We start from the raw sequence: 15,623 nt of genomic DNA on the forward strand, positions 1-15,623 counted from the left end.
CATCTCTTTGCAGTTCCTTGTATTAATGTTGCCATTTTTTCTCATTTTCATCTCCAGAGCAAAGGACTGCACTTCAGACACACTGACAACACAGTGCAGTGGCTCAGAGCTATGGAGTCAGTGGGCCTCCCCAAGGTAAAACGTTACTGATGCAGACATGTCAAACAATCCCCAAAAACATGTTTAGTGTAGAAACCCAATGAGCCTGATATCCCAATAAGAGATGGTAGCTTTTAAGTGATGCTTTGCACCATAAAGTGATGCTTTGCACCATAAAATATGATACTAAGGGGCACTGACTCTTTGGATTGGTTTATGAATTCACACACATTAACACAACACTTGATCCTTACATACTGTAACTTCTCTTACCTACTCTGCCAGTGTCACATCATCTAGGGCAGCTAGGATTTAAATCACAACTTTTTCGATAAGTGGATAACCCACTTCTTTGCTGAGTCAGAGTGGTTTCATTCTTATACTTGAGGGCAGAAACCATCCTTCAAGTGGGAAGTTGTAGACCGAGTAGAGTCAGGCTATCCAGTTGTCTGCAAAACTAGGCCGGTATATAATTTATCCTGAGATTATTTACATATAAGATGGTTTTAAATCCTCAAATTCTACCAGAAAATGTCTAAAAGGTTTCCATCTCTGTGACGAAATACCTCTATAAGAGTAGGTGTGACACATTGCAGTATTTAACACATTTAAGAAATTGAGTTCACACAGCTTTACAGAGGTGTATCCTGGAAATGAAAATAAAGTTAAATTGATGGCCAATTATCTCTGTACTTCCCTTTGGGATTGATTTAATTTATTGATTAACAGGCTTTTTATGAATTGTCTTTTATGAATAGTCATTCTGGTAATATAAGCTTAAATAGGCTTTAACATTATTCCATGTTTTTGAATGAAACCAGCAGAGCAGTGACAAAAGGGGATACAACAGCATTAACACCTTTTATGATATAACCTAGTGTAATACAATAAGACTGGAGTACAGTTTACCAATGGGAAGTTTGTAATTTTCAATAATTATGTAAGAGATTTGTGTTGATTCAGCTGTACATATTTAGTAATCTATATACTGCTGTTGCCTGGGATTATATTATAATATACAGGTGTTAGTATCATTGCATGGAGGACATTATTATTAGTTGCTGTAGAATAGAGTGTCAAGACCCTGATAAAAGGAGAGGGACTGATTCCTATTGTGTTTTTTTTCTTTCAGATATTCTATCCTGAAACCACAGATGTGTACGATCGCAAAAACATGCCCAAGGTGGTGTACTGCATACACGCACTCAGGTGAGGCTACACGGATAAAGACCTAGTGATTTTTCACTTTGCAGCTCCTACGCATTTCTCCCTTCTGACAGTAAAATTGCTCCCAGATCTCTAAAATCTTTTGTTTGTTCAGTGGCAGAGTCGCTTATTCCCAAAGGTGCCAAACCTAATCAAATTTAACTTCGCTTCTGAGAAAGAAATGAAAACCAGTGGACTAAACTTCTATTGTTTGTAGATGACCTGAAGGCCAAGTGCTGCTGTCTGGCAGCTAGAATAAAACTGTGACCTGTAAATGTTCCATTTCATTTATGGCAGACAATGTCAAACACTGATTTGATGATCAAGGTTATTTTGTATTAAGTTACATAGTTTGAGGGCTGCTCATATGTATAATGACATTTTTTTATTTCTCTGGAGTTCAGCCACTGGCTAATATTGTGCACCTTACGTTAAACCTCATGCATTTGCCAATAGGAGAGTAGGTTTAAGTAGTGATATGAAACAAGAAGTAGAAATTGTTATTCCTACTTATGATTCCTTAGGATTTCTGTCAAACAGGTGGATGTTATACTATAAAGCACTGTTCATATAGCTGCAGCTTGCAGTTCAATGTTCTGCGATGTCACCTGGTTCCAAGCACTAAATTGATCAGGGGCTTTGTGGCAAATCAAATATGTTTCAGCGGTTAACGCTTTACTTTTAGTTTCACCTCAAAGGGTTACTTCTTTATCATGGTTTCATGTGTGTGAAAAACTCTGGTTTTATTGTTACATAGTTAGCTCCAACATTAGGTCCTTACTTTTCCGATAAGATGACTTGGAATGCTCTAAAGTCAGTTTTATCTGTCTGACCCTTTCAATGAGCCCCACACAGATCGAGGGAGTGGTTATGTGAGCTCCTTGGAAAGTGTTTTGGTCAGGTCCTGAGAGACTTGGTTTCCTTCCTTCCTTATGCACACACATGCTCTTCCTTCCTACGAGTCCAGTCTAAGTCCCACAAGACCTAGTGAATACTCTACGTCCCTGGGTACAAACGCATGTAGATATTGAAATAAGCAGTGGATGCTCATTACGTGTGGTTGAAAATTGAAACGGGAACAAAGTGTAACAAGGAAAGGACATAGCTTCTTCTGACAAAGTGGCTGAGACACAGAGCTCAAATTGTATTTAAAATGAAGAGGGAGACATGAAAAACAAGGAGGATCCACATTGTCGAGAGAGCAAGTTGCTCCAAGCTAGTCAGCTGACTGCTTTTTACTCCTGTGGCTTGTCATCAGCCACCGTCATCACCCCCCAGTCAGCTGCTGTTGTGTTTGCATATCAGACTGAATCAGCTGCCTGCATGTTTAAATGTTACCCTTAGTATAAGCAGAGTTTAGATATTCGTCAAAAGCCCCCTGTGTCTGAAGGACAGAGGGCATTTCATGTTTACACACACACTGTGACCAAAGGGCAGAATCGCCTCTACAGCTGTTGTGTTGGTGCCCGACCTGCCTTAGATATTTATAATTCATCATCGCTTTTCAGATACCTGCGGCAAGATGAAAGTTTAATGAGGTTTCCAGTCACCTGCTTGTTCAAATAGTTGCTCAGTTTGCAGTCATCAGATAGTGCTTGTTGTTATCTGAGTCAATACTGCCCCCCTGTGTTGTTAGTAGGACACCACATGGGGAGAAGCCATCAGGAGTAATCACAAATGAATGACAAATAAAAATAAATCTAAAGCTTTAAACTGCTTTATTTGTTTTGTTTTTGTGTAAATATTTACTCCCCTATGTCTTGTTTCAGCTTGTATTTGTACAAACTGGGCATCGCACCGCAGATTCAGGACCTTCTGGGTAAAGTGGCCTTTACAGGTAGGATCATGTAAACAGGATGTTGCAATCAATGTGTGCCATCATGCCCCTGCATCGGTAATCATTTAATTTCATTTAACATCCTCTATTAAGATGTTTAGATTAGTACCAAATAATACTCTCAGGACACATAAACAACCAAGCTTCAAATCATCTGGCCCTTGATTGTTCTGAATAAGCCTCAGAAACTCGTATGGGATTTTGTCATTGATGCAGAACAATTTTTATTTAACCATTTTGGCTCAAATTTAAACTTAGGTAAATGTCAGTATTTTTTGTTTGTTTACTCTATGTTCAAGTTTTTCTCTACCGCTTAAATGCACTTATTCTGAAACGGTATTGTGGCCAGCCGAAGGATGGCAGTCAGCCAAAACCTAATCTGTTATTAACTTTTTCAACAAGTTCATCAGTGCCACCAACATTTAAGATGTTAACCTGTAAGGAACTCACTCATAATGAGAGACCAGTTTAATAGTTTTTATGCATCACAGACAAATATTCCAAGCAAAACTGAATAAGTCACTAGAACACTTATGAACATGTATCATTTTCATCTTTGGTTAAAATAAATTATATTTGGATATTTGTACTTTGACATTTTACTTCTGAGAGAAAGAAAAAGGTTTTGAGAATAATGATTCCCGTTTAATGCATACAGTATATTTTAACCATTAATAAACCTCTATCTGACTTCCAGAGGAGGAGATCAGTAACATGAGGAGCGAGCTGGAGAAGTATGGTATTCAGATGCCAACTTTCAGTAAGATTGGAGGTATCCTGGCAAACGAGCTCTCAGTAGACGAAGCTGCCTGTAAGTCCTCTTACCATTTCAATGAGATATTTTTTTACTATTTTAACAGAGACTTCAAAAGATAAACTGTAAGAATTAATTCCCAATGTCTGTTTGGCCAACACTCTTTATCTTAAGTGCATGCTGCTGTGATTGCCATCAATGATGCAATTGACAGAGGTCAGGCCTCTGGGACGATGGGAGCCCTGAATAATCCCAATGCAATCCTGAGGAACATCCAGGAAGCTCTGGCCCAGGACTACCAGGATCGACTGAGTCACGTGAAGGCACATAAACAGGATCAGTCCACAGGGAAGGTGAGAACTCAACAAACCCTTCACTGACCTCTATATTTTGTCTGTTATTATTGTGTTCCTATAATTACAGGTAATATCAATATTACAGGTTGGATGCAATGTTACATCTATATTAACCCCAATTGGGAATAGGGTTACAAAGTCTGGTCTTATATCATATGTCGGCCTATTGACTAAAACTGGTGTCCGCTGACTAGAGTGTACAGACAGCTGTAGTAACTGATGAGGACCCTGCACTGAGGTCTGAAAGGGGTCAAATGCACTGACTCACTCCACTTGCCCTGCCAGCACATTCCAGTGGCTGCAGTGTCAGCTGTACTTCAACAAACGCTAACCCTCCACATCATCTGAAATCTCGCCTCCCATTCTTCACACAAATTCTGTAAAAACAGGATCCATTTTCTTTCATCTGCTCAAACGTGACATGATGCAGCCTCATGTGTATGAATGAGGAAAAATGTGTCTGAGCAAGTACAAATTGATTATGTTTTATTAAAGAAACATCTATTAAGCGTTGTTATTTTCTTTGTCCATCTCTTAGAGTTCCTCAATTTCTTCTGAAGAAAGAGACGTTTATGAGGAGCTGCTCACACAGCAGGAGATCCAGGGCTGCATTGACTTTGTCAACAGTAAGGTCGTTTCCTACCATGACCCTGACATGCCACCCCCCCATCCCAAAACAATGTCCACTATAATGAATACATGGGAAAAGCAGTGTACTGTGACAGTGCATGTAAACACAGGACATCTGGAGAATGTACAGATCAAGAAAATCACATTAATTCAGACAGTTTCAGAAGTTATCTAAACTGAAAATGCATTATCACACAGTGACACTGGTCTTGTTGTTCGCTGTCTCCAGTCCAGATGGCCGTAAGGCAGGTGAATGAAGCACTGTCCACGCAGGACACGGCTGCACTACTGGCTGCACTTAGACTTGAAGCTCTGGCCCTGCTGGGGGTTCAGGAGTCTAACAGCCACTGGTACCTGGACCATTTTACCACCTACTGCCAACATAAATCCAAGGTATGCTGAGTCAGCTTGTTTGCTCGGTTATTTGTAAATCGGGCCCAAGGAGCCAGATCACCACTGTTTTATTATGTTTTTCATTTATGTAGATATTCAGTAAATAAGCCCATATTAAATATTTAAATGAAAAATGAGTCCTTGCCTTTCCTCAGGGAAACCAATGAAGTATTTAAAGAACATTAAAATGGAAACACAAATGATTACAGCATCTCTGACCCTTTTTCTAAACAGAATTTTTTAATTTTAGCTTTCCATCTTACAAAGACAGTTCTTTGGCCGAGGAGATTTAATGTAGACATTGATGAAGAACTGCAGCTGCTGCTGTTCTGCTGTTTCACTTCTCAGGCAGTAAACACACTATGTTATAAAGAAGAAGAATCAGCTAATCAGCCACTTTAACTTCAGTTGGAAAGGACTTTTAGACACTTTATCCTCCAAGCCATTGCATTAAAGTTTGCTGGATAAGCGTTGGATCCTTCTGGTATCTCTGGTTCACTCTAATCTTGCTGCAGGATGGAGGGAGGGCCGTGATGGTGGACAAAGAGGAAATTCAGAGAGTTGTCACCTCTTGCAATGACTTTGCGGAGGCAGAGAAACGAAGTAAGTACCTCTTTTATTTATTACCGTAGATTTTTATTATAATTACTGATCAGTTGAAAATCACAGGCATTTCAGTGTGTATTAGTATTGCAGGGTAAACATGATTTTCGTATTGAGATACTCAAAGGAATTGGCCTTCCTGTATGTACTTAATAACGGCTTGATGAAAATGATCTTGACCAGAACTGGAAGCAGTTGCTGCCATCAATACCGCCATTCGTCTTGGCAATGCTTTGGACACAGCGGAGGAGCTGACAAACCCTGAGGCACAACTTCCTATTGTCTACCCAACTGCTGCCAACCTCTATCAGGCTGAGCTTTTCAGTTTGCAGCTACAAAGTGGGAGGGTGAGACATCATGTATAATATTACGACACTTTCATCTCGACCCACATGCTCTTAAAGCTGTAGGGGATGTGTACATATATTGCAGATAAAATCACTTCATGCTTGTGATTCAGGCCTTTTGTTTTTATCAGTCTGGCCTGAGCCATGAAGAGCTGAGTGTAGCTGTGGAGATGCTCTCAGCCGTCGCAGTGCTGAATGAGGTGCTGGACACCAAAGACCCACAGGCTGTGATCGAGCAACTGACTGACTCTCCGCTGGGCTTCACCAACATGGACCAAGACAACCTCAACAGGTACGATGGCGGCAGGACACATAGCTGTGGACTACTGAAGAATAAAAGCATAAAATATGTTCTTAGAAGGAACAACAATGATTGTATGTCTATACATGGTAGCACATTTGTGACAGCAGGCTCTGGGTTTGTTTTTGCAAGCATTTGTCCTGTAAAACAGTTTAACCATCTCCAGGTCTGTAGCTAAAGTGTACCTAACCTGCTGCCCTATTTTTGTTGATTTAACTTTGGCACTTGTGGAGGTAAAATTATGATGATATGGAAAAATGTATCTGACCAACAGATAACAGTTATAGGAAGAATGTCTTTTAACTTAGCGTTTAGCTTGCAAGTCACTGTGCACCAGGTTTCCCTCCACGGTAACTTGGTCAACACCAGGATGTGCTACTGAGTAGGGACTCATGTGATGTCTTAAAACTTCTCCTCCAGGTATGCTGACACCCTTATCAAACAGCGGGCTGAGGCTCTTGCCAATGGCCAAGAGTTCCTCACCTGGAACGATGTTCAGAAGTGCATCGACACAGTCAACGTTGAGGTCCACGAAGAACATGAACGTAAGAAAGTCTGCAGAGTTTTGGTTTACATGTTGTAGCATGTGCCTTCATCAGTTGAAACTAATGAACTATTTATACAAAATAAGAAAGGACTTTTGATCCAGCATTTCAAATCCTTAGCTATAGGCATTTAATCACTTTTTTATTGAAAAAAAATGAGTGATCAAGTTTTAAATGTTTTTTGTCCAGGCATCATAGCCATCGCAGAGATAAATGAGGCAATTAACTCGGGCGACCATCACCAGACTCTTGCAGCCCTGCTCCTTCCTACAGCCAAGCTGAGTGGGGTGAACGCAGCCACAGCCAAACACTACCATGGCGTCCTACAACATACCAAGCAACTTCTCTGCCAGGTAATTTAACCCTGTTTTTTTATGTACATTTAGTCCATGAAAATTTGCTTACATATCCCACATCCCCACAATGCAAACTTTGCAAAGTTTTTTATTATGGAATTAACCAGTGTTTGAAAAATACATTCCTTCTTATTACTTTGATCAGATTTCCACAGCAGCCTCTCATTTCTCAATTGTCTGTATTTATGTAGGAATCCCAAGCGCTTCATTGTCTTATGTACACAACTAATGAAAAGAAGGAACGATGCAAGTAAAGATCTACATAAATATAGAATATGATGTCTTGTAACACAATTTACATAATCATTTCCTTACACTGTACAGAGACTTTGTGTTACAAAGATTATTGTTGATTTTGGACCGAACAGTAATTGCAGCATTACTTCAGTCCTAACTTTCACATCATTGTTTCTTGTGCTTCCCTGCTGTGTCAAACAATGGCCGAGCAAGGATGTCTTTTTGTTTCTGTGCACATACATCCAGTCTCATGTCATAGCCGCCCGTCTCTGGGGTATTTCACGGAGGGAAATGAATTGTAGTTCTGAGGCTGGCGTCTTGGAGAGGAGAAAACACAGGAAGGGGTCCAGACAGCTGTGGAGGCAGCAGAGACACACCGCCACTCTGTAGTATCCATACAGCATGTCGTCCCCGGTGGAAAACAGACGGATGTAGTGGGCGATATGTAGGATGCCGCTGGGCAAGAAACAGACCACAAAGATGACAAAGACCAGAGTACTGACCCTGATAAAAGCTCTCCAGTCACAGCCAGATTGACCGAGGTGGTATACCACTGCCACATGAGCATAGATACAAATCAGGAAGGGCACTATGAAGCCTGGAAAAACCAGCATCAGCCTGTACAGCATCAACCAGGAGTGAGGTTTTTCTTCTAGGGGTAGAACGTCATGGCAGGTGGTGACGCCCAGAGGGTCAATGTAGTAGCTCTGCCCGACGAGAAGCTCTGGCACAATAGCTGCCCCCAACAGGAACCATACAACCAAGCATGTCCCCATTGCCAGCGTAGTCTTAGTCATCCTCCGGTACAGAAATGGTCTGACCACAGCCAGGTATCTCTTCAGGCTTATGCATGCTATAGTTTGAGCAGAACAGTAAACATTACCATAAAACAAGGCTGTGATAAGCCGGCAGGAGATCTCCCCGAATATCCAGTTGTTCCCACTGAAGTGGTAGTGAACACGCAACGACAGGGAGAGCAGGAGTAGCAGGTCGGACATGGCCAGGTTCAGGTAGAGAACTACTGTGGACATGGACCTGGCTCTGAGTCTGACTCTGAGGAAGCCCAGGATGTAGGCGTTGGAGGGGATTCCCACCAGCATGGCCAGGATATATGTTGACGGTATGACCCAGGTACTGATAATTCCAGTGGTGTAGGCTGTCACTGGGTCCTCTGGGTTCACGTAGAGCCACGGGCGGTGAGCCGGTAGATTTCTTGTGTGGTTATGTTTGTACGTCCCCCCTTTGAAGGTTTTTGGTATCGCAACAGATATTTCATCTGACCTGGAATGATTTCCTATAAATGGTGAGGAAAAAAAAACAATCCTGTGGCTTTAAAGCAGCTTTAGTTTTATAACAAAAGTAAACTCCAAACGATATAGTTTTTTTAATCATTATAAAAAAAGCCATTCTATCATGAAACTTCAAATGTTTCAATATTTTTTATTCCATTATATTTGTAGCTGTACTAAAATACTTAAAGTTGTGTGGTGTAACTTTGAATTGTAAGAGTAATCTTTAAGCAGTGTAGCAAAATTACTTAATGTTTCTGGACCCTGGCTTAAAAAGTAACAACTTTTTTAAATAATGTTTTTTATAGTATTGTGATAAACTTACCTTCATGCTGAATAGTCTGCACGGCCATTAGACAAAAAATTAATCCTGACACAAAGTGTGACATATCACTCTTCTGTGTGTAGCCCAGATTTTTAAGAAAAAGTTTCTTGTCCTCATCCGTCTTGATGCGGCGTCTTTTCAGTAAAAGTTCTCCACCGGTGAAATTTACCGTTCAGCATCTCGACAGCACAAGAGTGGAACTGATTACGGTGTGAGCTCCAGCTCAGCTTCCTGCTGGTCTAGTGGGATGTTTGTCTGTTTGTGTGGTGCAGCGAGCATGTTTCCTGCCCGGGCTTCAAAACTAAACTGCCTTTCTGCCTGGGTCAGTCACGGCCCACCGACTCACTGGGGTGGGAGTGTACTTCTCATTGTCGAATTGTTGAACAATTTACACTAATCACTGTCACAGTTAGTATTCTTATTCTGGTTTAGGTAATTTATGGTTTGGCTTTATAGTTGGTTTTTATATTTTTGGTAGATTTCAGTGTAGTTTAGTCTCTAAACAATAATTATATAGGAATTTATAAGGAAAATACTTTTTGTGGCACTTTTTTTTTTTTTTCCCCACTGCATTATTTGCAGGAACAAGATTGATACTGAAAACACGATTAGCTGGTTGGGAATGTGGGGAATTGTCGGTCAGATGCAGATATAAACAACAACGCTACGCCTGGTCTGCATTAATGGGGACTTCCATCCTGTTTGCCCTGCAGTCCCCAGTACAGTGCTCTAAAATTAGTCTCAGGCTGAAAAAATATTATTTGTGCTTGCTGTGATGGTTCACTGTCAGCATTGGTTTTTACAAAGTGGCTGGTTGAGCAGAGGTGTGGATATGATCTGTGCTTTTCATGTGACCAATAATAATTGTTTCCCTTTTCCATAGCCGGACACAGAGAAAAATGTACTGTCTATTTGCCGTTGCTCTAATAGCCCAAGTGTTGCTTTGCAGTGTTACTGCTATAGAGCTTAAAACGGCATCTACAATAATCCTCTATCCTAACCTGATTAATTAAAATGGTATTATCGTAAGAACTAACTTTAACTGAAATTGCTTTAAAAGATTCATAATGTAATATCAATTTAGCATTTTTCAGCTATGCATGTACAAGGCTTTGTGTGCATACAGTAATTTTTGGTTTCTTTCTTTCAAAACAAGAGAAATGAGCTTGTGCTGTTCCCCCCCCTTGATTCTAGAACTCTGGAGATGAGTCTGCAGTACTGTGGCTGGACCAAATTCAAGAGGCCGTACTCGCAGCCAATCAGGATGAAGAGGAGGCTCTCTCATGTACGTACACAGAGCTGAACTCATCCATGTCAATTTATCTCAAAGAAAAGTAGAATACAATATTCTGATTGTCTGGAGGAAGTTCATTATTTTCACATCACAGCACAAGTTCATCACTGTTCTAAATTAGTGTTTGTTTCAGTGCTGCCATGAATCAGTGGCTCATTGGGTATTCAGTGCTGCCGTCAAAGTGTCATGGTTGCTTTTGTTTGCAGATTGTTTCTCTGCTCTGTGGCAGTTCAGACTTTTGCAGATGATGAAATTAACATGTTAGTGATAATTAGACTTTGCACTTAAGTACAAATTGTTTCATGTTTATTATTTGCAGGGCTCAGATTTGTTTTTACATTTATGCATATCTTCCCCTGCAGTGTTTGTAGTGGCCTGTGTGTTTATGTTGCTGTCATTATCCCATCTGCATAATTAATATCGAATGACCTCCTTGTGTTGTTTTCATGTTCCACTCAGCACATCTTGACTCTGCTTCTTTGGTTCACTCTTGTTTATTTGTCCAGTGGCTGGAGCAGTAGCTGACATTAACAGGAGCGTGGCTGAGGGTGACTCCCAGGCTACTCTGAAGAATTTGCAGGCTCCATGTGCAGGACTGAAAGCGGTGCTGCCTGAATGTGCTGACACGTACCAGGCTGAACTGGAGCAGACCCAAACTAGCGGTGCTACTGAAGGTAACTGAACCCACACACATGTTGATTTGTGTTTGTAGTCTATAAAATGTGCACTGTGTCTAATGGGGCAGTTTCTGCTTTCCTCAAGGCAACAGAGACAGTGTGTGGGTAAAACACTGCATCAAGGACAGATATGACTACTACTATAACCTGGAGACTGGAGAGGGCGTATGGGAGGAGCCTGAAGGATATGAACACAATGGTGTCCAGCTCAGTAAAGACGAAATCCAGGTACTGTTATTTGTAGGGGCACTGCTCCATTAGGTACAATTTAATTAACATACTTGCAGTTGCTTAAAAATTCATCAGAACCCTTTACTTTTGCACACTTTATAAGTTGTAGATTACATTTAAAATGATTAACAATGCTACCTTTTGCAATCTGTACTCGATAAACTAATAATAAATAGTGAAATATGGCTTCAGAAACATTTGCAATTAAAACTCAAACAACGAATTATCTCAGTTAAATGAACAAAAAGTTCTCAAACAGTGTATTGGTCTTAACACTGTCTGTTACGCCACATCCAGTACAGAATTAATTCCCCACGTTGGGACTGGTTTAAAACATGAATAACTTGAAAACATGCCTTTTTCCTCTCAGACCGTCGTCAGCTGTGTGACGGGAGAATATAACAGGGAACAGTTATGGTTGGCAAACGAATCCCTCGTGACGCAGCTGCAGGCGAGGGTCAGAGGCTACCTGGTCCGAAGAAAACATGCTCAGAGAATGGAGTATCTACACCAACAAGAACCACACGTGGTCAAATTGCAGGTAACGTGTTGCTTCACTGTAAATGGAGAATATGTCATCCGATCATCTCAGTGAAAACTACGAAGTCACATAGTAATTATTGACTATCCACATGTAAAACATAACTTCCAGTGATTTCCACATGTTTCTTTGTCTTGCAGGCTTGCTGGAAGGGTTACAAGCAAAGGAAACTATACAAAGAAAGAATGAATTTGCTTCAGAAAAATGTTGCTTCTGTTGTCATGGTGAGAAATCTCTAGACTACATCACATTGAGTTTAATAGAAAACTGTGAAGCTATTGTTAATGTCTCTGGAAATCCTCAACCACTAACTAGATTAATAATTGTAGCTGAGAGTTATACATATAGTAGGTAGCATTCACGAAAGTGTTTCAAAACAAAGACTTGACATGAAACGGATGTTTTTAGATCCAGTCCATGGTGAAAATGTGGAAATCCAAACGTAAATACAGTCAGAGGCTGCAGTTCTTTAAAGACCATGTGAGTATCACTTCACTCTGTCAGCTTCCTCTGGTTTTGTACAGTTTTCTTCCATGTTTTGTGATTGGCATTGTGAACTGTGTTTGTAGGAAAAAGAAATAGTGAAGATCCAGGCTTTTCTAAAGGCCAACAAAGCCAGAGATGACTACAGAACTTTAAGTGAGTCAAAAATAAGTTTAACTCCTGCGGGTTGCTGAGGAGCTGAGCTGCATTGACATTATGTGAATGTTGTTAACACTGGCATTGTTTTGATTATTGATATATACTATTTTTAGATTGTAACATTTGTGACATCAGTGTTGTTTTAGTGTTTAATGTTGCATTATAGTAAAGAATAGGTAATATCTTACTGCTGTAGCTCTATTCGCTTGAGTCATCATACTCAGAATGCTTATTAAAATGTCAACTCTTTATTTGTGTAAATGTATAAAAGCACCAGCTGCCTTCCCTATATCAAAGCTTATTTAAAAAGAAAAACAGGTGTCGTAATTGAGATATTGGGCCATAAATATTGTGATTTTTGTCTATAGTGCCCAGCCCCTAGAAACGCATGGGAATATGATACAAAAAAATATCATTCTGTCTGTGTTCATAACAATGACGAGTGTTTTTGATCATTTACCAAATCTTAGCCGGAGCCAAGGATCCTCCTCTGTCAGTTGTGCGTAAGTTTGTCCACTTGCTGGACCAGAGTCCTCTGGATCTGCAGGAAGAGCAGGAAGGGACGCGTCTCAGGGAGGAAGTGGTCACCAAGATTCGATCCAATCAGCAGATGGAGAAAGACCTGAACTTGATGGACATAAAGATTGGACTGCTAGTGAAGAACAGGATCACCCTGCAGGTTGGCAACCCTCACTTTTATGTGTTCAAGGGGAAGATGTCATTGCCTGGTTCTTTACTTGGATTACATTTCTAAAATAAATCTTTCTTGTCCAGTTAGCCTGTTATTAAATTTGATGTTTGATTCTCTTGAACAGGATGTTGTGTCCCATAGTAAGAAGATGAAGAGCAAGAAAAGTAAAGCGAGTAAAGATGACTTGACGGCAGGAGACAGACTGGGTATTAAGGGCCTGAGCAAAGGAAAAAGACGGAAACTGGAGGCCTACCAACATCTCTTCTATCTGTTACAGGTAAAACGAAAACCTGTCCATTATCCACTAATTAAACTACAACTTGCATCTATCAGATTTAAAAGGTTCAGTAGAATCAGACTTAATGTTACTCCTTCTCTCTCTACTCTCTTTACTCCCTTTAAGACCAATCCATCTTACCTGGCCAAGCTCATCTTCCAGATGCCCCAAAACAAGTCCACTAAGTTTATGGACACTGTGATCTTCACCTTGTACAACTACGCCTCCAACCAGAGAGAGGAATACTTACTGCTCAAACTCTTCAAGACTGCTCTGGAGGAAGAAATCGAGTGAGAATTACTGCTTTGGACATTACTGAAGAAATATTTTATCCTTAAGGATACTAGTCTCCTTGAGTACATCTTATGTTTTATTTTTGCTTGTTTCTTGGACCCTACTGATCTGCTGTACCATCATCTTCATGTGCCTCAGTTCTAAGGTGGACCAGATCCAAGACATAGTGACGGGGAACCCAACCGTCATCAAGATGGTGGTGAGCTTCAACAGAGGTGCTCGGGGCCACAACACACTCAGGCAGCTCCTGGCCCCTGTGGTGAAAGACATCATAGAAAACAAGAGTTTAGGCATCAACACCAACCCAGTGGACGTGTACAAAGCCTGGGTCAACCAGCTGGAGACTGTTACTGGGGAGGCCAGGTGGGTGACAGGCGGACGATGATATACAATATATATATATATACATGTGTACAGTTTACAGCATAAGACTTAAACCTATTCTTTGTGTAGTTATATCAAATGTTTTCTGTCGAGAGCACATACTTTGAGCCTTTACATGTTGTAGGCCTGTGTGTGTACTTTGAATTACTGCTAATCTCTTTCCAAAGCAAACAATCAGTGTGTTAGACTGACCGTCTGCAGCCTCTGTTTTCCACTCATTTCAACATCTGAACTTCTCTGAACCCAGTACCAAGGAGGAATTGTTGAAAAATGTGCATTGTCATGCAATGTTAACATACTTGAGACGATATTTATAAAATGTTGCTTATTGTGTTGGAAATATGTTTCAATGTTTGCCTGATTTTTGTCCTTACTTAGCAAGCTGCCTTATGAAGTGACTCCTGAACAGGCCATGTCACATGAGGAAGTACGCAACAGGCTGGAGGCGTCCAGTCTGGCACTAAGGACTGCGACAGATAAAGTCTTGAACTCCATTGTCTGCTCACTGGATAATATCCCGTAAGTTTGGGGATCTGTTAAATGTCAATTGTCCTCTCTCACTTTTGTGTTCGCTTGGACAGTTCTGGTTTTTCAGTGCTTGGGCGACTGGATAGGCTTGATTTTATCAACTGTATTTATTTTTTAAATCAGATATTCAAGGATGAATAAATATGACATACCTTTCACATTTGTCACTGAAAGTGTTCAGTGTAATCTCTTCCAAAACAAACATATTACACTTCTAATACAGATACCATGAAAAAAATACTACCTTTGTAAAAAAGTTTAAATTTAGATGTGGGTTGTGACTGTATGAAAGAAATGAGTCAAGTCTTGAGGCATTAATTTGGGGTGTCTGTAGTGTTGTGCTTGGCAGCATTATATTTGTAGCCATCCAGAACAGTTCGATTGTGAGTTTAAATTTAATGTATCTGAAAACTGAAAAATTGTTTTTGTCCTTTTGTGGATTTTAAAATTATTTCACATATAGCATTTTAACCAATTGAATGAGAGGTTAACATTATTATCTTGTTATCTTCTCATCCTTTTTTTACTTTATTATTTCATCAACATAATTTGTGCAAAATAGAGCTAGACAGGATATGATTATGAGTTTCAGTGTGTCATTACCTGTTCCTTCTGGTAATTAAGGGTTCAGCTGCATGTTAGGACATTGTCATTACAAGATAATTATTGCAATGATACAAGCAGTCATCTGCTCAAGAAAAAACAAGTTATGTCCAAGTAACTTAAGTTTAGATTGGAACACAATGATTGTGTTTTCATTCTTTAATCTAAAACATTCACACAATT

At 40.2% G+C, this 15,623-nt stretch overlaps 2 protein-coding genes across 2 annotated transcripts in view; one reads left to right on the forward strand and one right to left on the reverse strand.

Moving 5' to 3' along the window:
* Positions 1-15,623, forward strand: part of iqgap2 (IQ motif containing GTPase activating protein 2) — a 29,769-nt gene that overhangs the window by 8,906 nt on the left and 5,240 nt on the right. The window contains exons 4-27 of the mRNA XM_062382126.1: positions 58-135; positions 1,232-1,308; positions 3,075-3,142; positions 3,840-3,953; positions 4,071-4,249; positions 4,791-4,878; positions 5,112-5,275; positions 5,791-5,878; positions 6,062-6,225; positions 6,357-6,517; positions 6,947-7,071; positions 7,261-7,424; positions 10,473-10,563; positions 11,079-11,246; positions 11,335-11,477; positions 11,851-12,021; positions 12,162-12,245; positions 12,430-12,501; positions 12,591-12,660; positions 13,134-13,342; positions 13,479-13,631; positions 13,758-13,921; positions 14,064-14,288; positions 14,688-14,828. Of these exons, the coding sequence (XP_062238110.1) occupies positions 58-135; positions 1,232-1,308; positions 3,075-3,142; positions 3,840-3,953; positions 4,071-4,249; positions 4,791-4,878; positions 5,112-5,275; positions 5,791-5,878; positions 6,062-6,225; positions 6,357-6,517; positions 6,947-7,071; positions 7,261-7,424; positions 10,473-10,563; positions 11,079-11,246; positions 11,335-11,477; positions 11,851-12,021; positions 12,162-12,245; positions 12,430-12,501; positions 12,591-12,660; positions 13,134-13,342; positions 13,479-13,631; positions 13,758-13,921; positions 14,064-14,288; positions 14,688-14,828 (3,161 nt within the window). The remainder of the gene's footprint in view (positions 1-57; positions 136-1,231; positions 1,309-3,074; positions 3,143-3,839; positions 3,954-4,070; positions 4,250-4,790; positions 4,879-5,111; positions 5,276-5,790; positions 5,879-6,061; positions 6,226-6,356; positions 6,518-6,946; positions 7,072-7,260; positions 7,425-10,472; positions 10,564-11,078; positions 11,247-11,334; positions 11,478-11,850; positions 12,022-12,161; positions 12,246-12,429; positions 12,502-12,590; positions 12,661-13,133; positions 13,343-13,478; positions 13,632-13,757; positions 13,922-14,063; positions 14,289-14,687; positions 14,829-15,623) is intronic.
* Positions 7,418-9,526, reverse strand: f2rl2 (coagulation factor II (thrombin) receptor-like 2). The gene is made up of 2 exons (XM_062382128.1): positions 9,279-9,526; positions 7,418-8,958 (listed from the first exon to the last, which is right to left on the reverse strand). Exons 1-2 carry the CDS (start codon positions 9,340-9,342, stop codon positions 7,913-7,915), a joined length of 1,110 nt encoding a protein of 369 aa, XP_062238112.1. The 5' UTR covers positions 9,343-9,526; the 3' UTR covers positions 7,418-7,912.

This window comes from Platichthys flesus, chromosome 3 (genome assembly GCF_949316205.1).
Source record: "Platichthys flesus chromosome 3, fPlaFle2.1, whole genome shotgun sequence".
NCBI lineage: Eukaryota > Metazoa > Chordata > Actinopteri > Pleuronectiformes > Pleuronectidae > Platichthys > Platichthys flesus.